This window comes from Hyperoodon ampullatus, assembly GCF_949752795.1.
Source record: "Hyperoodon ampullatus genome assembly, chromosome: 14".
Lineage (NCBI taxonomy): Eukaryota > Metazoa > Chordata > Mammalia > Artiodactyla > Ziphiidae > Hyperoodon > Hyperoodon ampullatus.
The window spans coordinates 44,137,493-44,161,861 of record NC_136927.1 but is presented as its reverse complement, the minus strand read 5'-3'; the positions used below and the strand labels follow the sequence as shown (position 1 = coordinate 44,161,861).

The following is a 24,369-nucleotide window of genomic DNA, read 5'->3' as shown; positions in this document are numbered from 1 at the left end:
CAGCTTATTACGCACGTGCATTCAATTCTCACTGGCGAGCGCCTTCTCTCTTGCTCCAAGAACCCCCTTAGCAACGGTCACCGTTGAGACGGAGGAAGACGCCCCCAGTGGATTGGCTGCACCGGGCCTCTCTGCAGCGTAGATTGGCTGAAGCGTCGATAGAGGGCCAGGCCTTGGCAGCCGCTGCCGGAGAACCGGCTGTCCCAGAACCGAGGCAGGACAGAACCTGTGGTGCCCCGCGGCACAGAGGAGCGACAAGATGATCCGCCGGAAGTCCAGCCAATTCCAGGGACTGAAAATGCAATCGGAGCTTGAACAGCACTACGAACTGCGGAGAGAACCCAAGAAAGACCTCAGGTCATTGGATGAATCGGCCACGCGGATGGGAACAGGTGTGCATACCGAGTCGGGGACCGTGGCTTCGGTGAATGCGGATGAAGATCCTGCAGCCAACTTGTTCCCGGTGAGGACTGGACAGAGTCGTCCGCTCATAAATGTTTATAAAAGGGCTCCCCAGCAGGGCGCCATCCGTCGTTATGCTTTCTAACGTTCAAGACGTTTCCCGGGCTGCCTTGGTGAAAAGACAGGGGTGTGTGACACCCCCTTGTTAATATGCTCATGAATAGTACTTAGGGGTCGCTGAAGCCCAGCCCGCCCGCATTGCTCGTAGCTAGTCTTTAAGATGAGAAGGCAAGTTAGCGCGTTCTTAGGCCCGCTAGAGATTCGCAACGGCTCAAGAACTAGGGGCCATGAACAACACAGCTCTGCCTTTCCCAATCCGCTTTCTCTCTGCAGCCGCCACTGCCCCAGCCCCGGATCTGCATATGGTGAGTGTGAAGAGCTTTGGGGGAAAGTTACCCTTCACACTTATATTATTCCTTTAGGGCTTCCCCACAATCCTGTCAAACAGCGACGGTATCCTCATTTTACAGATGAGACTGAGGCCCAGAGATGCAATTACCCGAGATGACTAAGTCAGGTCTCCTGCTGCCCCAGTCCAAAGAGAGTGTGAGAAGAGGGGAGCCAAAGACTGAGAATGTAAATGTAGTATCAATGCCTCTATGGAGCATTGTACAAATGGGGACACTGGGGCTCACAGAGGGAGACTTGCCCAGTTATACGGTAAGGGAGTGACAGAGACCAGAACTCAAGTTTCTTAACCCTATGCTTTAGAAATGAAGAGGATCATAAGAGTTCATTTTGGCTATACCCTCTATTTATAGATGGAGAAAGTGAGGCCCAGAGAGGGAAGTGACCTGCCTAAGGTTACACAGCAACTTAGTGGAAGGGCCAAACCTCTAACTCAGGTCTCTTGGTTCCCAGTCCAATGCTCTAGCCATCATAGCCCTGTCATGAGACTAATAAAAAATGGTCACCAACACCTTTTCCCCTCTTTTCCTATGACAGGAAGTACTTGGACATCCATTCCATGCACAGGCTGGAGAAGACAGCCAACGTTGAGGAGATGAGGGAGTATGCGGGGGGAGCAGGGAGGGGAATAAGAGCTAGCTCTTGGGGAAGGCTGGGGGGTGGGTGGGCTGGGAAGGCATGAGGAATGCCTGGCTCCAAAGCCTGTTGTACACTAGTGTGGGGCGGTGAAGAGAGGCTCCGGTTGTCACTCATTTCCTTCCTCTCTCCCTCCCAAGGGTGCTGGCCGAGCTGTTGGGACTAGGCTCTCCTGCGCAGAGCCCGCGGGACGCCATCACCCTGGACCTCTTCTCCCATGCACTCATCTTCTGCCGCCAACAAGGCTTCTCCCTGGAGCAGACATCAACGGCTTGTGCCCTGCTCCAAGATCTTCACAAGGCCTGCATTGGTAAGAGGAGGCCCCCGAAGGCTTTGAGTCCAGGGGAGAGGAGAAGGCTGGCACAAGTGACCAGGGGAAGTAAAAGCAGGATTAGCACCTGGAATCTTTGTTCCGTCATCACTAGCAGCAGTATCACACCCAAGTTATTTCACCTTTGAAATCCTCTATTTCCTTATCTATAATAAGGCTACAGCACTAATGTTATGAAACTGTGCTGAGAAATATTATATATAATATATGTAGATATATGCACAGTGCTCAATAAAACAGCTCTTGCTTTACTCCTGGAACTAATTTTCTACAGAATGTTTAACGAGAGCTAAACTATGTATTTCTTGGTTTATTGTCCGTCACTTCCACTAGAATATACGCTTAAGGGCAGGAACTTGTCTGGTTCAGTGCCCAGAACAGTGCATAGTGGGTACTCAATATTTGTTGCCTATATCTTTCTACTTCTAAAGCTCATGCTCAATAAGTAGCTGTTGAGTGACTAAAATGAATGATTATCAGGGAGGGTACTCACCATCACATCTTGCCTTCCCTCCCAGCAACCCCCTTGGGCAACGTGGAGGAATGTTACCGCTACTTCACCAGTGTTCTTTTTTGCCACGGAATCAGGGTCAGTTTCACTCTCCCCCCAGATAAGGTCTAGCCCAGCCTCCCACCCTCTCTTACACACATGACCCTCATCTTCCTCTGAAGGCCACAGTGGGCTCTTCCTGCTCCTGGATTGCCAGGCACTTGGAGAAAAGGTGAGGGCTTCAGGAGGTGGTCAGTCCTCTAACTCCCAATCATCCCCACAGCGGCCCCCCTTCAGTATCAACCTCTTTAAGGAGGAACAGCTGCTGGCCCTGGCAGATTATGTGGTCAACACCTACTTCCGCCACTTCAAGCTCTACAAATATGTCTTCACACCCCAGGTACTGGGCCATGGTCTACAAGAGGCCACTCCTCATCTCCCCCCTTTCCCTCAGTGCAGACGTCTTCCTCCCTCTTCCCAGGTGCGGCTGGATCTATCTTTGACTTACATGGGGCTACAGGCACCCGAGCTCTGGCCAAAGGATGAGACGGGTAAGGGAGAATGCTGGGGCGAGGGCTGGACTGCGCTGGGGCTGGGGCTGAAGCCTCCTCCTGCCTTCTGGCTTGCAGAGAAAGAAGAGGGCGAAGAGGTGGAGGAGCAGGCAGTCACCCCAGATGAGGAGGAACCAGAAACAGCGGTCCAGCCAGAGCCAGAGCCAAGTGAGGACCTGGAGGGGTTAGGGTTCCCTGTGACTTTGGGCAGGTGTGAAATGAAGGGTTTAGGCCATATCAGCACTTGACTCTTTGTTTTAGTCATGGTGTCCTTTCTCCAAATGATTCCTTATGCAGAAGTCCAAGATGGCAAACAGATAAAAGCACAGCTGCTGGGCGTGAGGCAGGAGTCCCAGAAAAGGATTATAAAACCAATGACAATAGGGCTTCCCTGGTGGCGCAGTGGTTAAGAATCCACCTGCCAATGCAAGGGACACGGGTTCAAGCCCTGGTCCGGGAAGATCCCACATGCCGTGGAGCAACTAAGCCTGTGCGCCACAACTTCTGAGCCTGCGCTCTAGAGCCCGTGAGCCACAACTACTAAAGCCCGCATGCCTAGAGCCTGTGCTCCACATCAAGAGAAGCCACCACAATGAGAAACCCGCGCACCACAAGGAAGAGTAGCCCACGCTCGCCACAACTAGAGAAAGCCCACGCACGGCAACGGAGACCCAACACAGCCAAAAATAAATAAATAAATAAATAAATAAATAAATAAAAATTAGGGGGGAAAAAACCCAACAACCCAATGACAATAATAGCCAGCACACATTTGACAACACTATGTGCCAGGCAGGCCCCATTTAAGCATATATACTTTTTTTTTTTTTTTGCCTGTGCCGTGTGGCTTGCAGGATCTTAGCTCCCCGACCAGTAATCGAACCCGTGCCCCCTGCAGTGGAATTGTGGAGTTGTAACCACTGGACCGCCAGGGAATTCCCACATTTTACATATATTAACCCATTTAATCCTCTCTCAATCCTAGTTGCTAGGTGCTATCACTATGTGCATTTTACACAGAGGAAACTGAGGCACAGAAAGGTTAAGTCACCTGCCTAAGGTCACAAGGCTACTAAGTAGCAATCCAAAAAATGCAGCAGCATAGCCACTCTGCCCATCTTTCTCTCACAGAAGGGCTGGCTGACATTTCCTGAATTGAAGCAACACTGCCACTAGTGTAGCTCCCAGGGGCACCCTGGAAAGTTGCGTTTGCCTGGCTAGGGGCAATCCCTCAGCCCCAGAAGGCATGTCTTCTGACCCATCCCTTCTTCCCTGCCCCTGCAGGCCAGGTCTCTGTCCTCCGGGCCTACATCAAGACCCAGATGAACAAGGAACTGGAGCAGCTCCAAAAACTGGTGGAGGAACGGCTCAAGGCCAGTGAGGAAAGGCTCGGCAGCAAGCTGACCGCACTTGAGCGGCCCCTCCGGCTACCTCCAGGCAAAGGCAAGAACAAGACCAAGTGACCCCCAGCGTCTTCCCCAATAAAGGTCTGGACTAAAGTGGCCCTACCCCGCCCCTCTCCTGAGCACCTTCTGGGCTTCCCTGCCGAAGCCAGGCACCAGACACAGGACGCTGGTTCTCCCTGACGTGTAGCAGATTTTATTGCATACGTGGCACAGGCAGCATGGATAAGGCCAGGCATGGCACTCTGGGTGGCTCTCTTCCACCTCAGCTCTGATCTCAAAGCCTTGGCCAGTGTGGGTAGGTGTACAGGGCTGGTCTCTATGATACTTTGATCAGTGGCAGGCCTGGCCAGGCATGGGGGCCTGAGGCCAGAGCCCAGAGGGGCTGGAATGATAAAAATCCTCCTCCTGGAGAGTTCTGCTTCCTGGGATTCCTCAGGGCTGAAGTACTAGCCCAGCACCAGCATGGCCTCGTCTTCAGTGATAGTAGCTGAGTCCCCCTCCTCTTCAGGGCCCATCATGGGAAAAGGCCCTGGGGGCCGGTGCTGGAAGAGGGCTGCCCGGTTCTGCTGCTCACCCTTCTTCACCCAGTGTCCATAGAGCCGGAAGGCACAGCTGTCAATGAGGCGCCGCACTGGCCGCAGCGCATAAGGGTCCCTCAACAGTGCACTCTTGGTCAGCGGCCGTACACGGTGGATGCTTAAGGCCACCCGTCCAGCAGCCAGCACTGTCCACACTGCCACCTGGGAAAGGGGGCAGTGTGAGCTCCACTGGCACATCCACCACAAGAAAAATCATGGGACAGAGGAGCAGGCCCAGACCCTGACACTCTCAGGCTTACCCGGAACCGCTGGCGGGGGGTGAGGTTCCAGGGTTGGCTGCCTTCACAGCGCTCAAAGAATGGGTGCTGTAGGGCTTGCTCAGCTGTCAGGCGTTCCTCAGGATCCACCTGCAGCAGCCTCGAGATCTACGGGAAATGCCAGAGCATGAAGGACAGCTCTTGGGCCTCCCTCCTTGCCCTCTCACGGCCCCAGCTCACCAGGTCTTTCACAGTGTCAGAACGGTCATCCCACTCAGGTGAACTAAACTGGTACTGGCCCTCCATAATCATGCGTAACATCAGGATCTGGCGCCGGTGCCAGAATGGTGGCGAGCCAGCCAGGAGTGTGAACAAGATCACCCCACAGGCCCAGCTGAGAAAGAGACCACAGTCAGGGAGGACTAGGTGAGCGAATGTGTTGAAGGACACTACACAAAGGAGGAGGGAAGGGGGAGACCAGAAACTCACAGATCGACCTCCTTGCCGTAGCCTGGGTGGGTTTCATCCATGGAGCACTTAAGGATCTCTGGTGCTAGATACCCTGGAGTCCCACACAACTCTGGGGAGAGAGGCCTGAGATTGATGGGATGTCACAGCCCCCTCAAGGACCCTTAACACCAGACCTCTGCTGGAGCCTCAACACCACCAGAGCCCCAAGTGTTCCCATTCTGCTCCTGCCTGCCTTCTGCCAAGTCTCAGTATTAGACCCTAGCCCTGCTGAACAATTCAAGGACCCACCAAGGCTCCTGGTGGCCTTCCTGGGAAAACCTGATTTTTAGATTGACTTAAAGGTGCTATCCAACTGTATCACTTGCCTTCCCCAAACCTCCAGCCAACCCACTCCTCACACAACTTTTTACGTTTTTACATATATACACACACAGAAAACAAAACTTAAATCTTTTCTGCATTCCTTTCTGCCCAAATCTATTCCTCCTCCTATAACCTCTACTGCAGTTAGTGGAACCACCACTCAACCAAGGGGAATGAGTAGGAATATGGGATTTCTTAAGGCACATTCTGGGTAAATCGTTTGTTTAAAACCCTCCCCTGGCTTCCCATCATGGCCTCAGGATCAAGTCTAGATTCCTACAGCACAGAGCCCTCCATGACTTGATCTAAGCCTACATTTTTAGTTTCTTCTGGCACCAATTCTTCCATCCCAGCAATTTCCAAACTGTGATCCATGGCACACTTCCAAGAGATCTTAATAGGCCTGAAATGAGAAACTGAATTTCTCTTGGGAAATTCATTCTAACTCAAACTATTTACTGAACGCCTACCATGTGCCAAGCACCACACTAGACACAGTGGCAAATTTGATGTGCCCTTACCAAGCTCACCACCTACCAGAAAGCAAATAAATAACAGAGTAAGACATGTATCATGAAGTGGGGGAGATATAAGAACAAAAAGCAAGGGCTCTAACCTGACATAGAACTTTAAAGTAAAAGTTGAATTATCCAAGCCAAGGGAGAGGCTGGAGTGGGCAGGGGCAAAAATGATTCAGAATAGGGAAGTGTATGTGGCAGCCCAAAGGGACACAAAGCACAGCATCTGGAAGATGTGTAAGTCCACAGTTTAAGACCATGAACTCTGGAGTCATACTGCCCAAGTTCAAATCACACCTATGTGACCTTGGGCAAGTCACCTCACCTCATTAAGCCCACTTATAAAATAGAGACACAAATACTATTTCAGAGCTGTTGAGAGGATCTAGAGAAATAAGCCATGTAGACTCAGCGTGGTGCCTTACTCACAATAAGTGCCCAGTGAATGTTAGCTATTAGTAAGTCCAATGCAGAGCCACTGAAGGAGAGGAAGTAGTATATTAAAGGCTCTGAGGAGTCTCACAGTTGAACTTTGTTTAGTTTTCCACTTTCACTAGAAATGGTTGTCACAACAAATGTGTGGGCACCAGGTGAGAAGGGCTGTTATGCCACACCAGGCTCCTCACAGTACCTAAGCAGCACACTGTGGACCTGCCTCCGCCAGACCCCAAAGGCACAGCTGAGCCCTGCTATCCCTCGCTCCCTCTTTTTCCTCCTGTGACAAGCCCAGCCTCCCCAGGCCGAGGTCCAAGCCCCTTCCTCTGTGGGTTCCTACAGCTGAATCAGGTACTCCTTCCTGGCTTCCTGGCATGGCCTCTTGCCTGCTGTGTGCCATGATCTGCTCACTTGTCTGCCTCCAGGTCAGGAAGCCCACACTGATTTGCACACAAGGCTCTGCACCCAGTGGGGACCTGGCAAGTGCTCACTGACCTTCCTTTCCTTGGTACTTGGGACCCAGTTCTCAGACCCAGCCAACCAGCCCCAGGCCTGAGCCTCTTTCCCTCCCAAGCCTCTCAGGGTACCAGGTCCCCTCACCTCGAAGCTTCTCGTGAGGTTCCAAGTGGCAGGAGAACCCAAAATCTGAAAGTCGGATCTGCATATTGTCATCTAGGAGAATATTCTCAGGCTTCAGGTCTCGGTGTACAATGTTGCTGGCGTGGAGAAAGCTCACTGCTTCCAGCAGAGACCTCATGATGGACCTGAGGGAGGCACAGTCTCCTTTGCTTCTCCCTGCCCCGCCCCACCCCCTGCTCATCCCAGGAGCTGCAGGCTCAGCCATTACCTGGTTTCCTTTTCTGAGAGGGCCACCTTCTCTGTGAGATAGTCAAACAGCTCTCCCTTCCGCATCCTAAGGGATAGGAGGGGTTGGGAGATAGGTGCACCTCACAGTGGCGGCTGAGAAAAGAAGCCAGTGCTCACAGAAAATACCACGGAAGAGGCCAGTAAAGAGATCCCTCTGTAGACAAATGAAAGGGTCTCGAGACAGAGGACTCCAAGAGTGAACCGGATGTCAGGGGGCACTTTGGCCCAATGGGTTGGCCGTCTAAATATCTGCATTGTGCCACAAGGGGGCTATTTTAGCAAGAATAAGTGCCTTGTGATAAGAATCATTTACAGGAAGTCTGTGTTATCTGAGAATACACTCACAAAACGCCTTCTGAAGTGAATCTATTTAGACCACGGACCAAAATTTTACAGTTAATAGTAGCAAGAAAGTTGAATGGGACTTTATTTTGAATTTTGCTTATTTTATCTTGTCTTTAAAAACAGGTTATAATTGCAACTCTGCGCCAATCCTTGAAATAAAGAACACATCAGGTTCTGCAAAGTTGCATGGTGGTGTAACGGACACTTCCCACTTCCCCTCGACTTTTGCAGAGGGTCATTTCTGTCTGAAGACTTTGTAAATTTCTTCCAAGGGCTTCTCTTAAACATCTGGTATCCAAACCATTCTCTTTTGAAGTACCTTTGCAACTGGTTTGCATTATAGCACGGTATAATATCTGACATTCACCTTTAGACCGACCAGAAAAAGAACTGATGGGCAGAGAGAGACTCCAGTGGAGGGTGTTAAGCACCGGGAGACTGGTGAGGGAGAGTCTATTTATACATGGTCAGCTCATGGATAAACACTCTCCTCCTAAAACGGTCTCATGAAGACCCTTTGTACTTAGATGGTCACTATGACTCTTGAAGAACTTGCCTCAATCTGGGCACCTAGGGAGAAGGGCCAGAGCCCTAAGCTGGCAGGCAGGCCTGAGCGGGAGCAGAGGAAGGTGTGAGCAGGGTGGTCTTCAGCCCACTGTGCTGTAAGGCTGGGGCCATACATGGAGGTGAGGAGGAGGCTTCTCGATTGGGGCTGGGAGATACTCACAGGTCAAACACCAGGAACATGAAGCTAGAAGACTCGTAGGAATCGATGAGAGTGACTGGGGAAAGAGGCAGAAAGGCAGAGAGACAGAGATGGAAAGGAGCAGATGCACATTAAAGGGCCTTTTCCACCCTGAGGCAGCAGTGGGCTGTTACTGGGTAGGAAGGAGAACCAAAGGATGCAGCAGGGACCCAAAGGCTGGCCACACTTTTGAGGTGCAGCAGAGCCAGGACTAAGGGAGCAGAGGCGTGGAGGCAGTGCTGGGGGAAGTGGGCTGTGGGCAGGGCTAACAGGAGCAGGGAATGCAGCCTCACTGATGTGGGGGTGGCCGGCGACCTGGCGAAGGATGTGTGTCTCTCGCCGCGTGGCTTCTCGCACCTCCTCCAGCTGCTCAGGACTCAGCCGCTCAGCTGTCACCTCCATGATCTTCACCGCAAACTCACAGCCAGTAACTCGATGAACGCAACGGCGGACTACAGAGCTCACTCCTCTGCCAGAGTCAGACAACGCACAAGTCAGGGCCTCCTGCTCTCTCATTTCCACGCAGAGTAGAGCCTCGGCAGCCTCACACCCACTACGCCAGACTCTGGAAACCCATTTAGACAACAGGGCGAACTCTCAAGGAGCTCACCCTGGCCTGCAGGAGCTTCACAGCAGCATCAGCAAGCAACCTGGGCACCCAGCAATGTGCAACAGAAAGCTCACAGGGCAGGCAGGAAGGGGTCCTGGGTTCCAGTCTCTGCCACTCCCTCCATGGGCGAGCCTAGGCACAGGGCCCCAGAACCTGCCCCTTGCCCTAGAACCCCACAAGGAGAAAGTGGGAAGGCTCCCTCCAGATTTTACCCACTTCCATGGTTACCCCATCTAAATCCCAAAATTCCCCTACAATACCTCAAGTGAAGGAGGCTCCAAATAAATACTGGGCCACTGACCAGAAGACCAAAGTTGAGAAGTAGGAGATCTCGGTTTAGGCCCCAAATATGTCACTAATTAACCTCCAAGTGACCCACTGACATAAGGTCGCTGGGCTTCCACTTCACCTGCTCTGAAACGTAGCCAACAATATCTTGAAGGGATGCTGAAAGGCGTTACTGAGGTAGAGACAGGAAAGCCCATTTGGCTTTGTAAAGACAAAGTCCTAGGGAATTCCATGTGGTCCAGTGGTTAGGACTCCACTCTTCTACTGCAGAGGGCTTGGGTTCGATCCCTGGTCGGGGAACTAAGATCACACAAGCCGCATGGCACGGCCAAAAAAAAGAAAAAAAGACGAAGTCCTAGAGAGGGATTTCCTTACTTGGGCTCTGTCACCAACTCCGTGTGACCCTACAAGTATTTAAGGCTAAGGTGCAAATCTCTCCAGGATCTGACCTCATACTACATTTCGCATGCTGGTTCCCTGGCTGCCATTCACATAACCTCACTGCTGTGCTCCCAGGGCCTCCTTGCCTTTATGTAACTCCTTTTGCTTGAAATGCCTGTCACCCACATCTCTGGTTCAATCAGTGGATGCAAACTATTGACCCTCCAGGCAAACACAGCCCACAGATATATTACACTGTGGTCAGTGCACTGTTATTTACAAATCTGAATTCACATATCTTAGTTGGAACAAGAACGCTCCAGCTGCCACAATGCTCGCCACTTCCTACTTTTACTCTTGGCCACTTCACAGTTTTCATTTTCTGCCCAACTACTAAGGGCACCTGAGTTTGAGGTCCCTGGTCTAATTATTACTCATCTTTTAATGAACCTCTGAGAATTTGTGGAAAGCTGGAGACCTGTGCCACATATATCCAACATTTTTATTATTTTGGGGCGGGGCGGGGGTGGTCAAAGATCCTTTGGAGCCATAGAGCAAAGAATCCCCGCTTTAAAGCCCAAAATGAATGCTGTGTCTACCAATTCTTTGTTTATTCTCCAGGAGGGAGGGACCACTCCCTTCGCTGGTATCCTATGGCATTTTACCTGTAGGAGCATTCCCCCCCTTTTTTTTTCTTAATTTATTTATTTTATTTATTCTTTTTTTTTTTTTTTTGGCTGCATTGGGTCATCGTTGCTACGCACAGGCTTTCTCTAGTTGAGGTGAGCAGGGGCTACTCTTCATTGCGGTGCGTGGGCTTCTCACTGCAGTGGCTTCTCTTGTTGCGGAGCATGGGCTCTAGGCAGGCGGGCTTCAGTAGTTGTGGCTCGCGGGCTCTAGAGAACAGGCTCAGTAGTTGTGGCACATGGGCTTAATTGCTCCTTGGTACATGGGATCTTCCCGGACCAGGGCTCGAACCCATGTCCCCTGCATTGGCAGGCGGATTCTCAACCACTGTGCCACCAGGGAAGCTCCTACCTGTAGGAGCATTCCCTTTTAATTAAGCCTTCCTACTATGTGTCATGACTATCTACATGGGAAACCTGGGTCTTCAGACTCAAATTCCAAACTCTTCCTACTGATGCACCCCAGTACCTTGTTCTCTGCCCACGCCTTGAATGTTAAGACTTCCCCAGGATCCCATCCTTGGCCCTGTTCTCAGGCTATATACACTCTCAGTAATCTTATCCACCTCTATGACTTCAACATTCATGCCAAGATGTCTACCCCACCCCCCCGCCAATTTTTTTTTAATTTTTGGCCGCACCACACAGCTTGCGGGATCTCAGTTCCTCGACCAGGGATTGAAATCGGGCCATGGCAGTGAAAGCCCGTAAACCTAACCACTAGGCCACCAGGGAACTCCCCCAGATGTCAGGCCAACACATCTTACTGAATGAATTGCTTCCCAAGGGTCCTAGAGACCTCTCACTGTCATCATGACCACTGAACACTTCATCTTCCCGACACTAGCTCCTCAATTCCTGATCTCAATTAATAGCAATGCCATTCAATCCGACTCCCAAACTAGAAACCCTGGTGCCATTCTTGGCTTCGCCCTCTCCTTCACAATCTACAACATCCAACCAGTCCAGCCCATCCTGTATTCTCTCTCAAATCTGTTTCCTAGTACTCCATCCCCACCACCACAATGGCCTCCTAACTGATCTCCCTGCTGCTAATCTCAACCACTGCCACCCATCTGCCACACTGCTTTGAGAACTAGCTTCTTAAAACAGCCCCAATCGTGTCATTCGCTGCTTTAAAACTTCCCTGTTTAAATTCTTTACTAAGTTCTGTGTCCCCTCATTCCTCAGCAGTACCCCTAAAGCAACTGTCCTCTTTTTAAATGATACCTAATACTTTCAACCTTACAGTTACCTGTGGAATGCATTCAAAATTCTTGTTTTCTTTCCATACTGCCTCCCTATTACTTACAAGATAAAAATCAAATCTGAATTCCTTCATCTGTCACTCAAGGCCTTCACCAACTTCTTAGTCTCTTTTCAGCCTCATCCCTGGCTATAACCCTGCTCTTCGACCTTTGTTTCAGTGACTTATAACTTATCACCAATTTCCAGAATGCGTCAAGCTCTTTTAAAGCTTCAGGTCTGAAATTGGTACTCTGGAAAAAGTAATTTAATTAGAGTGTGCAGGTAATTTACTGTGCAGGAAAAACAAGAGGGAAAAGGTAGAAGAGAGAGACGAGGGATGATGCTACCACAGTAATCTTGGAATGAAATGATAAGGACCCTACTCTCTGATCTGCCTTCTTCAAAACTGGTCCTTCTGTGCCCTTGGCAGTGGAACCACTGTTTTTACCTAAGGGCTCTTCCTAGCCTCAGTGCATCTTCCCTCACCTGGTCCTGAAACCTTGCAGCATCTCAGGACTTGGATCTCAGCTCTCTTCTTTTCCCTATATTCTCTCTTCCCTGTGACCTCCACCCAGCCCCAGGAGCTTTTTTTTTTTTTTTAAATTTTGGTCACGCCACGTGCGGCATGTGGGATCTTAGTTCCCTGACCAGGGATCAAACCCATGCCCCCTTCAGTGGAAACACAGAGTCCTAACCACTAGACCACAGGGAATTCCCCCCAGGGGCTTTAAATACCAACTATGTGCAAATGCTTCCTGCTACGCTGTCTCAAGCCTTGATTTCTCTCCAGAATTCCTGATTCCAACAACCTTTTTGACATCTCCATGTGCTATCTAAAAGGAGTCTGAACAAATCTAACGGTCACACCACCATTGGATTTCCTGGCCTCAGCAGCATGTGTCACAGCAGACCACACCAACCTTCCAGAAACATACTCTTCCTTCTTTTTTTAAAGTTGGTGGGTTTTTTAAAAAAATTATTTATTTATTTATTTTTGGCTGCATTGGGTCTTCGTTGCTGTGCACGGGCTTTCTCTAGTTGCAGCAAGCGGGGGTGCTACTCTGCGCTACGGTGCGCGGGCTTTTCACTGCCGTGGCTTCTCTTGTTGTAGAGCATGGGCTCTAGGCGCGCGGACTTCAGTAGTTGTGGCATGTGGGCTCAGCAGTTGTGGCTCACGGGCTCTAGAATGCAGGCTCAGTAGTTGTGGCGCATGGGTTTCGTTGCTCTGCGGCATATGGGATCTTCCTGGACCAGGGATCAAACCCATGTCCCCTGCATTGACAGGTAGATTCTTAACCACTGCGCCACCAGGGAAGTCCCAAACATACTCTTGTGTTTTTCTTTCTAACTCACAGATAGCATCTCTATAGTTTCCCTTTTTGGCTCCTCCTTCTCTAACTCCTTAATGGTGACATGCCCCAAGGTCTGAGCCTAGGCTTCTTTCACTACTTTACATTTCTCTTGCCAACTACTATCTATATGCTGATGCCTCCCAAGTTAACAGCTCTAGCCCAGCACTCTTGCTTGAGTTCCAGACTCACATGCCCATTGGACAGCTCCAGTTGGTGGAACTCTTGACTTGCTCACACCTCCCTCCAGACTGATCTTCCCCAGTCTTCTTCATTTCAGTAAATGGTACTCAAGCACTCAAATCCAAACTTTAGAATTTATTCTTGTTTTCTTCCCTTTCCCTTGTGGTCCATATCCAATCCTTCAGGAAATTGTATCAAGTCTCCCTTCAAGCCATCACCTAAATTATCCACTTCTCTCCATCTCTACCACTACCACTCTAGTCTAAACCATCATCATCTCTAGCCTGAATGAATCAATAGCTTCCTAGCTGGTCTCTATGCTTCCATTCTTGCCCCTCTCCTATCCACTCTCCACATAAGAGCCAGAATGATCTTTTTAAAATGTAATAACACACCTGTATTGAGCACTCACCATGTGCCAGGATGTGTCCTAAGAGTATCATATTAACTCTTTCCGTCCTCACAGCAACCTACAAGGTAGGTTCTTTTTTTAATTCTCCCATTTACAATGGAGAAACTTTGAGGCATAGAAAGGTTAAGTTCCTAGGCCCCAAATCACAGAAATGTAAATCAGATGATATTACTACCCTACTGGAAACCACCAGTATCATCAGAATAAACTTTACATTCCTCATCCTAGGGAATCCCCTGGCAGTCCAGTGGTTAAGACTTTGCCTTCCAATGCAGGGGGTGTGGGTTCGATCCCTGGGGAGCTAGGATCCCACGTGCCTTGTGGCCAAAAAACCAAAACATAAAACAGAAGCAATATTGTAACAATCAGTAAAGACTTTAAAGATGGTCCGCATCAAAAAAAATCTTAAAAAAAAATTCCTGGAACTTCCCTGGTGACGCAGTGGTTAAGAATCCGCCTGCCAATGCAAGGGACACGGGTTCGAGCCCTGGTCAGGGAAGACCCCACATGCCGTGGAGCAACTGAGCCCGTGCACCACAACTACTGAGCCTGCACTCTACAGCCCACGAGCCACAACTACTGAAGCCCATGCGCCTACAGCCCATACTCCGCAACAAGGGAAGCCACCGCGATGAGAAGCCCGTGCACCGCAACGAAGAGTACCCCACTCGCCACAACTAGAGAAAAGCCCGAGGCAGCAACGAAGACCCAACACAGCCAAAAATAAATAATAAATAAATTCATTAAAAAAAAATTCCTTATCCTGGCCCAAGGCTCTCCATAATCCAACCTCTATTTACCTCTCCAACTTAATTTCCTCCACCTTTTCCCACTCTTACAACATTCTAGTCACTACGATCTTCTATCTGTTGCTTGAATAGGCCCTTTCCTATGTTGAGCCTTCGAACACAGCAGTTCCCTCTGCCCGGAATATATCCTGCCTCAGCTCATGACCTGTTCATTCTCATTGTCCAAGTCTCAGCTCCATTAATTACTCTTGTTCCATAAGCCTATTTATTTTCTCCCTAGCACTTACAATGAACTTTAACTTGTTTTCATGTTTATTGTCTCTCTCTACCACTAGAACATAAACTCCAGGAGAACAGAAATATTGTAAGATGTTAAGGTGTGGGTCTTACATCTCCAGTGCCTAGCACAGTTGCACCCAGCACATTGTACATGCTTAGGAAACCTTGATGAATAAATGTATCGGCCACTGCCTCTACAGGTGACGGCTTCCTTCTGTTTGGTGTGTGCTGAACTCCTACTCATCCTTCAAGACCCAAATATCACTTCTGGGAAGCTGTGGTTTTCTGAGACCCAGCAGCACTTTTTACACAGCCTGATACTTTTTATATATTCATGTGTCTCCTTCAGTCACATCACTTGGAGTACCTCCAAGGCATAAACATCTCTTCTACACTCCCCATGTTTATCTTTGTGTCTGGCACCCAGTAGGTGCTTGAATTATGTTTGTTGAACACATAAATGAATGAATTCGTGAAAAAATGGGGGTTGACCCAGAAAAAGAGTCTAGTCACCAAATGATCCTCCACTCACCACTGACCCTTCCCATTTAGAACTCTTCAGCTCTCAGAGGGAACTGTGTACCCTTTCTAGGATCTGACTTCTCTGGACCTCTGTTTCCCTGCCGTGGGCTCACCTGCCAATGACGTCCTTAGGGTCGTACTTCTGGTAAAACTCCTTGGCCGCAGCCCAGTCGGGCAGCTCGTCCTCCGGCCCCACGTCCAGCGTCATTTTGAAGTAGGTGGGGGCCTGTGTGGAGGAAACGGAGGGAAGTGAACGCAGGGAGGCCCACAGGCTCTGAGAGGATGAACATCGCGGCTCGCGGAGGCGCAGCCCTTGCGGCTGGGGAGCCAGGATCCTGTGGGATGGGGACGGGGTGGGGGAAGGACAGGGACTAGGGAGACCCCACGAAAGGGCCTTAGGGGTCGGGACGGGATGGCAAGGTAGGGAGGGGGGCGGGGGAAAGGAAGGGAAAAGGTGTGGAGCAAGAGGGGAAGGGGCAGTCGGGATGGTGGCTGTTGCTGCGCAGGCGCACTTGGGCGGGCGCTGGGAGGGGGCGCGGGGTCTCGCGCGGGCTCACCCGCGGGGGCGGGGAGAGAAGTCAGAGTCGACGCGAAGCCGCTCTGTCGCCGGGTTCGCCTCTAGTCCCTTACCTTATCCACAGGCAGTGCCGGCGACGACCTGAGGCCCCGCCCCCATTCTGTCCGCCAATGGCCAGCGCCACCCGAAGACTGAGGTTCAAAAACCCTTCCGATTGGAAACTGGTAGTCCAATAAGAAGCCGAGAGTCCCGAGGCTGGCGCGGGAGTTGGAGCTCGGAGTTACCTGAGGTTGAGACGCTAGGGCGGGGCTTCAGAGACGGCCAATCAGGCCACGGCATCTGCTGGGGCCAGCAGGGGGCGGAGCTTATTGACCAGTGGGGCTGGAGGCCTGGAACGGGACCCGGAAGTTAGATTTACTGGTAAGTGTGACCGCGGGGTAGCGGGGACGCCTGACTCGCTGCGCCTCCAACTCCCGGACTTGGGCATGGTCCCCTCAGTCTCTCAGAATCCCTGTCTGAATTCGGCTTTTAAAAATATTAGCAGCCTAGTCCAAAGCGCCTGCTTTGAGGGGCAGAGCATGCAGCTTGGACCTCAACTTGGCTACTTGGTACGAACTTGTACGAGCTACGGCCCGTCAGCCAGAAGAGGCTTTCTCGTCCTGTGGCTGCTCCAACTCTTTTTTTTTTTTTTTTTTTTAGATGTTGGGGGTAGGAGTTTTATTAATTAATTTTTGCTGTGTTGGGTCTTCGTTTCTGTGCGAGGGCTTTCTCTAGTTGTGGCAAGTGGGGGCCACTCTTCATCGCGGTGCGCGGGCCTCTCTCGTTGCAGAGCACAGGCTCCAGACGCGCAGGCTCAGTAGTTGTGGCTCACGGGCCTAGTTGCTCCGTGGCATGTGGGATCCTCCCAGACCAGGGCTCGAACCCGTGTCCCCTGCATTAGCAGGCAGATTCTCAACCACTGTGCCACCAGGGAAGCCCCTGCTCCGACTTTTTAATACCTCCAGAGCCCTAGTGCTCACCATCTGGGGTTATGCATTTTCCCAGTCTTTCACCACCACCTCCCGAAAGCCTTGGGGAATATCACACTTTGTTCGAAGCCTACCAGGTTATGAGATTCTGCCAGAAGCGACTCACTTCATAAATCTCTGCACAGCTCAACCCTGGCATTCACTTACTCATTCAACAAATATTTGTTGAGCGTCTAAGAGTTAGACTAATAGCAATGAAAAAAAATAAGCTCCCTACCCTTGTGGAGGTTGTGTTCCAGGAGGCAGAGAATGAATTCATTTAATCTTCTATCTTAGAAATGTCACTTTGGGATTGCAAGCATGTAAGAGGAGAAAAACGAATCCAAGTAACTTTTTAACAGAGTACTTTGACCTTACACCACTAATCTAAAGACAAAATAGCTGCAAAGAAATCTTGTACTTTACTTAGTAGACTTGTTGTTTGGTAGCATAATGGGATAATTATTTTGAAATTGAGCAAGTGAATAAACATTGATGTAGTTGGCAGCCTAGATTCTTACTGTGGGAATATGGAATTTGGGATTGGGAAAGGAGAGCACCTTATGATTGATTGAAATTGGAGGTATGATTTTAAGAAATGACTTAAGATAGATAAAATTAGATATTTTCTAGCTCTAACCTCTGAAAGGGCCTAGAAGCAATAATGTCCCAGTAGAGTGAGCATAGCTAGTGTCTAGATACTGACTTCAAAGTAACAGTCCTCAATAAAAGAAACCAGGGCTCCTTGGGAGAAATGGCCAATTCCCAGGCTGGAGCAGAGAAAGTACAAGATGAGCCTGGAATAATTTGTGCCAGAAAGCAAGTGAAGAAAGATGGGGACTTAGACACAAGAACCAGGTTGAAATCAGGGACAAAAAGGATAATGAGACTGAGACGGCTATGAGGGAGCCTTCTGATGTACTAGAAATGTTCTATTCACCTAGGTGGTGATCACACAGGTGTGTTCGTGTAAAAACATTCACCATTTGGCACACATAAGATCTGTGTACTTTACTGTAGGTAAATTATACCTCAACAAAACAATTTAAGAAGGCTAATAACAGTAATGGGTATAACAAATTGAATTTAAAAACAATCTGAGACCATACTGACACTAAAAATTGTAAATAAATAAATGAAAGAGAAAAAGACCTTCTTTATAGTAGAATGCCAACTAATAAGTATAGAAAGAATGATAAAGTTAAAACATCAACATTTTGTAAGCCTCAGAATAACTGACTTGGGCAAAATGGGCATTAAAGTTACTGGTAAAAATTTGCTGAGGTATTTATACAGGTAACTTTTTTTTTTGGTAAATTTATTTATTTATTTATTTATGTCTGTGTTGGGTCTTCGTTGCTGCGCGCAGGCTTTCTCTGGTTGCGGTGAGCGGGGGCTACTCTTCGTTGCGGTGCGTGGGCTTCACACTGTGGTGGCTTCTCTTGTTGCAGAGCATGGACTGTAGGCTCACGGGCTTCAGTAGTTACAGCACGCAGGCTCAGTAGTTGTGGCGCACAGGCTTAGTTGCTCCGCGGCATGTGGGATCTTCCCGGACCATGGCTTGAACCCATGTCCCCTGCATTGGCAGGCGGATTCTTAACCACTGCGCCACCAGGGAAGTCCCTATACAGATAACTTTTTAATTACAAAGGAAAAAAAGTATCTTTACCTCTGCAGAAATCTGACAGACACTACCTTAAAATCAAGTAGTCAATGTTACCTCCACCAATAAAAGGGCAAATTGACATATGCCTCTCGATGTGATATATTGAGGACACACAGCTTATGTAATATTTCAGCCACAAATGCATAACCTGAATTCAGTCATAAGAACCCAAATTGAGAGACATTCTACAAACGGCCTCACCTCAAAAATGTCATGAAAGACAAAAAAAGAAAGGGTGAGGACCTACTAAAAATTGAAGAATGCTAAAGAGGTATGACAAACTAAATGCAGTAAGTGTTCCCACACTGGACCCTAAAGCAGAAATTGCTATACAGGACATTATTGGGACAACTGGCAAGTTTGAATATGGACTATATAGTAGAAGATAATATTGTACTGATGTTAACTTCTCTGAATTATATAATTGTACTGTAGTTATGTGAGAGAATATCCTTGTTCTTAGGAGATATAGATCATGAGGTATTTAGAGATGAAGGGCCTTCCACTTACCCTCAAATGATTCAGCAGTAACAATTATGTTTATTTAGAAAGATATAAAGCAAATGTGGTGAAGTGTTAAACATTATAAATCTAGGTAAGAGTACACATGAGTTCATTGTACTGTTATTGTTCTATAGATTTGAAAATTTTTCAAAATAAAGAGTTAAAAAATAGCAAGACCTCATGTAATCAGTTTGGGGAAATGGGATATTCTAGTAAACTGAAGCTGCTAATTAATCAAATACTAGCTTTAAAAATTTTTTGTAAAAAATCTCTCTAAAATGATTTATCCTGATGCCCAGGCAGCACCTCACACAAATTAAATCAGAATCTCTGGTGGGGTAAAGCTCAGGCATAAGTTACTTTTTAAGGCTCCCCAGGAGGTTCCATTGTGAAGTCAAGGTTCAGAACCACTGCTGTTTATATGGCTTCTACCCATTGTTGTAGTTCTAACCTCTGGACCAACAATGGATTCCCTTCACTTTTCCTTCCTGAAACACTTCGGAACACTGAAAACCACCATCATGCGCCCCTCCTTCCCCTTTAATTTTCAGTGTGCAACATCTCTAATTCCTTTAGGTGCTCTGTTGGTCTCTCTGCTGGTGAAATAACCCCAAAATTTCATTCCCAGGGTACATGTACTTCAAAAAACATATACAAGAATGTCCAAAGCAGCATGATTCATAATATCCTAATGGGAAGCATTCCAAAAATCCACTAACAGAAAATCGGTAAATTGTAATATAGTCATATAATGGAATACTATACAGTAATGAAAACTACAGCTACACCAAATATTGATCAATCTCACAAGCAATGTTAAGAAGCAAGACATAAAAAGAATACATATGATTCCATTTATATAGTGTTCAAATGCAGGCAAAACTAAACTACATTGTTAGAAGTCAGAATACTTGTGGGTAACAAACAGAAAGTTACCTGTGGGAAGAAACGAAGGTGTAGTGTTGGGAGGGGTATAAAGGAGGCTTTGGAGTGCTGGCAATGTTAAATTGGTTAAATTGACTAAATGGTGGTTTTTCAGATGTTTTCTTTGTGTTAACTTATTGAGCTGTATATTCTGTTTTGGATATTTTGCTTTATGTACCTCACAATTTTTAAAATGTTTAAAATATTATCACAAGGCCCAAGATAAAGGATATGAAAATTCATTATAATCATACAAGTTTCTACATACAGGGTGGTGGTTGCTATTATCCAATCCTTTCACTCCTCTCTCAGCTCTGGAACTAACTGTCTAGGTTGAATTCCAGCTCTGCCACTTACTAGCTGTGTGACCTTGGATAATCTGTGCCTGTTTCCTCAACTATAAAATAAAAACAGTAGTACCTACTACTGAGTGATTTTGAGGACTGAAGAAGTTAAGAAATATAAAATGCTTAGCACACAGCCTGGAATATAGTAAGCACTCAATAACTAGTAGCTGCTACGACTTTTCCTCTGTGGCCTAAGGATCTCTGTTGATAGGTAAGGGAGAAGCTTGGGTCTTTCCAAGGAGGGAAACTTCCAGAAGAAGAAGGAAAAGGGGGGAAAAAATCCTTTCCTCCTCTTGAAGCTCCTAGGTAAGGGGAGATGCAGGCTTCTGCCATCAGTCAGATGTCCAGTCTGGCTCTCACTAAGGGCCCAGGGAAAAGCAGGGGAAGAACAATTAGACAGGAGCATTTCGCCACTAAAAAAGATTTTTATTACAAAACAAATACTAATAAAATCAGGCCTGGGCTTCAACCCCACCTCCTAGAGGCCCCTAGGATGAAGGAGATTGGGGGGAATAGGGGATGGTGGGCACTGAAAGAACAGAGCAGGCTGACCTCCCCTCATCAGTCTCAGCTGCTGCCTCTCTCTTCCAAAGCCCTTTGAGAGAGGCACCATCCTTCCAGCCAGGAAGTACCATTGTTGGCACCAGACCCTAGCAATGCCGCATTGCAGGATTCAGGATGTCTCGGCTGACTCTCAGCAAAGGCCAGCTAGGGTCACTCAGCCTGGGCGATGGCGTAGGAGAGCAGCCATAGAAGCAGCGGGCCCAGAACAAGGACAGCAAGCCAGACGGCAAAGCTGGCCAGGATGAACCTCCGGGCCCGGGCCCCCCAGTGCACTGCCTCCTCCAACCGGCCTGCCTTATGCCGCTCTTCCGCCTGTGGGGGCAGGTTTTTGGTTAGGTTCTCCCCCTGCTTCTGCCCCAAAATGCCCTCTGCCCCACTCCAATCCTACATCCTCGTCTTGGCTCAAAATCTCACACCCAAACCCTCCACCTCCCTTTCCAGTTTCTAACTCTCATGTCTCAACTGCAAAGTAAGGTACCCACTCTGCTCTGCCTCCTTTTCAGGACGGCTGTTGTTTGCTCAGATCACATATGGGAAAATACTTTTCATTTTATTCCCCATCCTTTTCTACTCATTTCATATTCATTCAGAATTTGGAATTCTTGGCAAGAAACAGTGAGCAATCTTGGAGTATTTCACTCATGTCCAACCAAACAACACTCCATTCTCATTAGCCCAATGGGCCTCATCTTTTTCACTAAGGATTCTTTTTATGATTTTGCCCTAATGAAATCCAGAAATTATGATGATAAGAAAACAGTTTCTGATAAAAATACAGCTAGGGTCGAGGAAATTCCAAAAGGTACACGTGCGGTTTCTGTTAGATGTTTTGAAACGGTGAAGCCCTCTCAAAAACTTCAGAGTTTCTTCCGAACTCCTATAGATTGTTCTAGTTACTGCTCGGCTGCCCTGAGTCTTGCCCCTTCCCATTCATCCTCTTTATAGGCCTTGAGTGTGGACCTTACTGCAACACAAATCTGACCATGTCATTCTCCTTTGCAAAAATCCTTGAAAGGCTCCCCAGTACTTCCCAGATAAAGCTGAAACTCCTAAGCACAGCACTGGAGGCTCTTGGGAATCTGGATCCTCTGGCTTCATCTCTCACTATTCCTTACTGGTTCATTTACGCTGAACTAATAGTCCAGGTTACCTTTGTATAGGCTGCCTGTGCTCCCTTCTCCTGGAATGCGTTTTTACCCTTATTCACTCATCCTTTAAGATTACCTTCTTTTTACTCCCTTAGGATGCCTTTCCTGTCACCTACTCTATTATACACATACATGTACTTACATACATATATATACACATCCATAGCTCCTGGAATACCCTGTGCTTCCTCTATCATAGTACTGATGAGCTGTATTCCATTAATAATTACCTATTTTCACAGCCATCTCTTTTGCTAGACTGTGGGCCCTTTGACGGCAGGAACCATGTCTTATTCCTATTTCTGGCACCAGGCCCACAGCCAGGCTCTGGCAGGTACTTCTTAACTGTTTGATCAATGTAGATAGATCAGCTATACAGAACCACTGCCTTACTACACCCACACCCCTGCTCCCATAGGAATTGCTTTCCTCACCTTGATGGCAAACACAAGGGCCACGACTCCCAGGCAAGAGCAGCCACATATAATGCTAGTAGCTGCCAAGTAGCGGAGGCGGAGCGAGCAGCAGCGAATGGGGGATGGAGAACGAGCAGCTTCTGTGTTGCTCACCAAGCTCTCCACTGCCTTCTCCTCGTCCTCCATCACCTGTGGGCGATACAGTCAAGATACTTGTAAGCCCAACAACTGAACCCCTGGTAGAGTCTTGCTCAGACTCTACCCGTCTCTCTGATCATGTTATGGCCTAGTCGAACTCTCAGGAATGCTGCCTTACCTGGGGAATTCCCCTAGTGACTCATAGACTGAGAGGAAATGTGTGTCTGGAATCCTTTTTCCTCAGCCTAAGGTTCCCAGTCTTTGAAGGCAAGCTGGTGTGAATGGAGCATTATCTGTATTACTTACTGTTTTGGCAAATGGGGAAAAGCAAAATGACAGGTGCATGCTAAGAGGCAGTAGAAAAACACAAAATCTCAAAAACTGCTAGGAGTCTGAGACTACCCAATTCAGTGATTTTAAACTGCATTTCAAAGGGCCCTGAAGTTCCTTAGAGGCTGCCCTCAAATATTAAGGAGGAATCAGAGAATGGCACCCTAGGTCCTGTACTCCACTTTAAGGAAATCAGCCATTTCATGTGAAAACACAGTCCTGGGGATGGGGGAAAGGAGGGGAAAAGTACCCATCTAAGCTCTCTTTGTAACTGAGGAAACTCAACTTCAGAAACACCTCACCCTCCCCAAATCAGAGCCTCCCTTGCTATGCTGACTCCCTTCCACCTCCTCTCTCCATTTAACCCAGGTCATACAACACAATCAGATTAACACTGAGTCCAAATGACCTCATAAGCCACACAGAAACCTGCATAATGATGCCCTACTTAATCATTTCTCATCTCCCTGTTTCCCAAGCCCTCAGAGCCCTGGCATCAAACTGCCTTTCTACCTTCATCCCCAACCATTCCCCTTCACCCTAGACAAAATGAAAACATTTGCAGTTCTCAGAACACAGGTAACAAAGGATAGGAAAGGTTAAAGAGAAGAGGCAAGACAAGAGCCAAGAATGATATGTGCCACAAAGCTGCAGGAGAATGGATGTGAGGAAAGAACTGAGATGAGGTAAACACAGTACAGTCATCAGGGGAGAACACAAGGAGAGGGTCCAGGGAATTGAGATCAGAGAAAATGTAAAAACAAATGGGGACTCTTACCTGGCTATAGGCCTTGAGGAACTGTGAGTTTCGGCTCCTGCCTCAGGTTTGATTTGGCTTGGGTGGAGATGGAGCTGACTCAGGGCTCCAAGGCAAGCCCAGGGGTGGGGTTGGGTGGCCAGCCACCATCCGAAGAGCCCCAGAAGCTCGGAAGGGGGTGTGGCTGATTCAAACCAGTCTGGCTAGATGGAGTAACTGGAGGTAGAATGCCTGCCTTCTGGAAAGGGAGTGAAAGCACCTGAGCAAGAGGGATTAAAGCAGGGAAAAGTCTGAGGCATCAGATAGCTCCCAAGGAAAGTCCAGCAACCAAGGGAATAGAAGGGAGGAGAGGAAAAGTATGAGTCTGAATGACTTAAAATTGAAACTTTAGGGAAAGGTACCCTACCAGATAAGATTTGCCATTCTTCCCTCTTCTTGCATGGAGATTTCTGCCTCAAAGATACATAATTCTGAGTTAGAGATCAGGTACTAGGGTCTTAGCAAGAGCAAGAGAGAAGAG

At 48.3% G+C, this 24,369-nt stretch overlaps 2 protein-coding genes across 4 annotated transcripts; one reads left to right on the top strand and one right to left on the bottom strand.

Moving 5' to 3' along the window:
- Positions 1 to 259: 259 nt before the first annotated feature.
- Positions 260 to 4,391, top strand: CFAP119 (cilia and flagella associated protein 119; the record flags this gene model as incomplete). Its single annotated transcript, XM_079719926.1, has 9 exons — positions 260 to 463; positions 796 to 827; positions 1,408 to 1,473; positions 1,647 to 1,816; positions 2,356 to 2,426; positions 2,611 to 2,727; positions 2,809 to 2,878; positions 2,957 to 3,046; positions 4,163 to 4,391. 9 exons carry the CDS (start codon positions 260 to 262, stop codon positions 4,339 to 4,341), a joined length of 999 nt encoding a protein of 332 aa, XP_079576052.1. The 3' UTR covers positions 4,342 to 4,391.
- A 332-nt stretch (positions 4,392 to 4,723) lies between these two features.
- LOC307063680 (phosphorylase b kinase gamma catalytic chain, liver/testis isoform) lies at positions 4,724 to 24,223 on the bottom strand. 3 transcript variants are annotated; one of them, XM_079719925.1, is made up of 11 exons: positions 23,871 to 24,223; positions 22,643 to 22,813; positions 15,645 to 15,757; positions 9,118 to 9,293; positions 8,807 to 8,861; positions 7,715 to 7,780; positions 7,468 to 7,631; positions 5,570 to 5,660; positions 5,321 to 5,474; positions 5,123 to 5,248; positions 4,724 to 5,024 (listed from the first exon to the last, which is right to left on the bottom strand). In XM_079719925.1, exons 2-11 carry the CDS (start codon positions 22,808 to 22,810, stop codon positions 4,731 to 4,733), a joined length of 1,407 nt encoding a protein of 468 aa, XP_079576051.1. In that variant the 5' UTR covers positions 22,811 to 22,813; positions 23,871 to 24,223; the 3' UTR covers positions 4,724 to 4,730. The 3 variants fall into 3 exon arrangements, with proteins under 3 accessions (XP_079576051.1, XP_079576049.1, XP_079576050.1); XM_079719923.1 differs by lacking the exons at positions 22,643 to 22,813; positions 23,871 to 24,223 and adding an exon at positions 16,089 to 16,141; XM_079719924.1 differs by lacking the exons at positions 4,724 to 5,024; positions 5,123 to 5,248; positions 5,321 to 5,474; ... (4 more) ...; positions 9,118 to 9,293; positions 15,645 to 15,757 and adding an exon at positions 20,902 to 21,372.
- Between the last annotated feature and the right edge of the window lie 146 nt (positions 24,224 to 24,369).

What these genes read in the sequence shown, in the direction of transcription:
- LOC307063680 (XM_079719925.1), bottom strand. Translation starts at nt 22,810, where the DNA reads ATGGAGGACGAGGAGAAGGCAGTGGAGAGCTTGGTGAGCAACACAGAA. An exon ending in CTGACACTGTGAAAGACCTG is followed by an intron (nt 5,249 to 5,320) that starts GTGAGCTGGGGC and finishes CATTTCCCGTAG; the next exon opens with ATCTCGAGGCTGCTGCAGGT. An exon ending in CCCCCCGCCAGCGGTTCCGG is followed by an intron (nt 5,025 to 5,122) that starts GTAAGCCTGAGA and finishes CCCCTTTCCCAG; the next exon opens with GTGGCAGTGTGGACAGTGCT.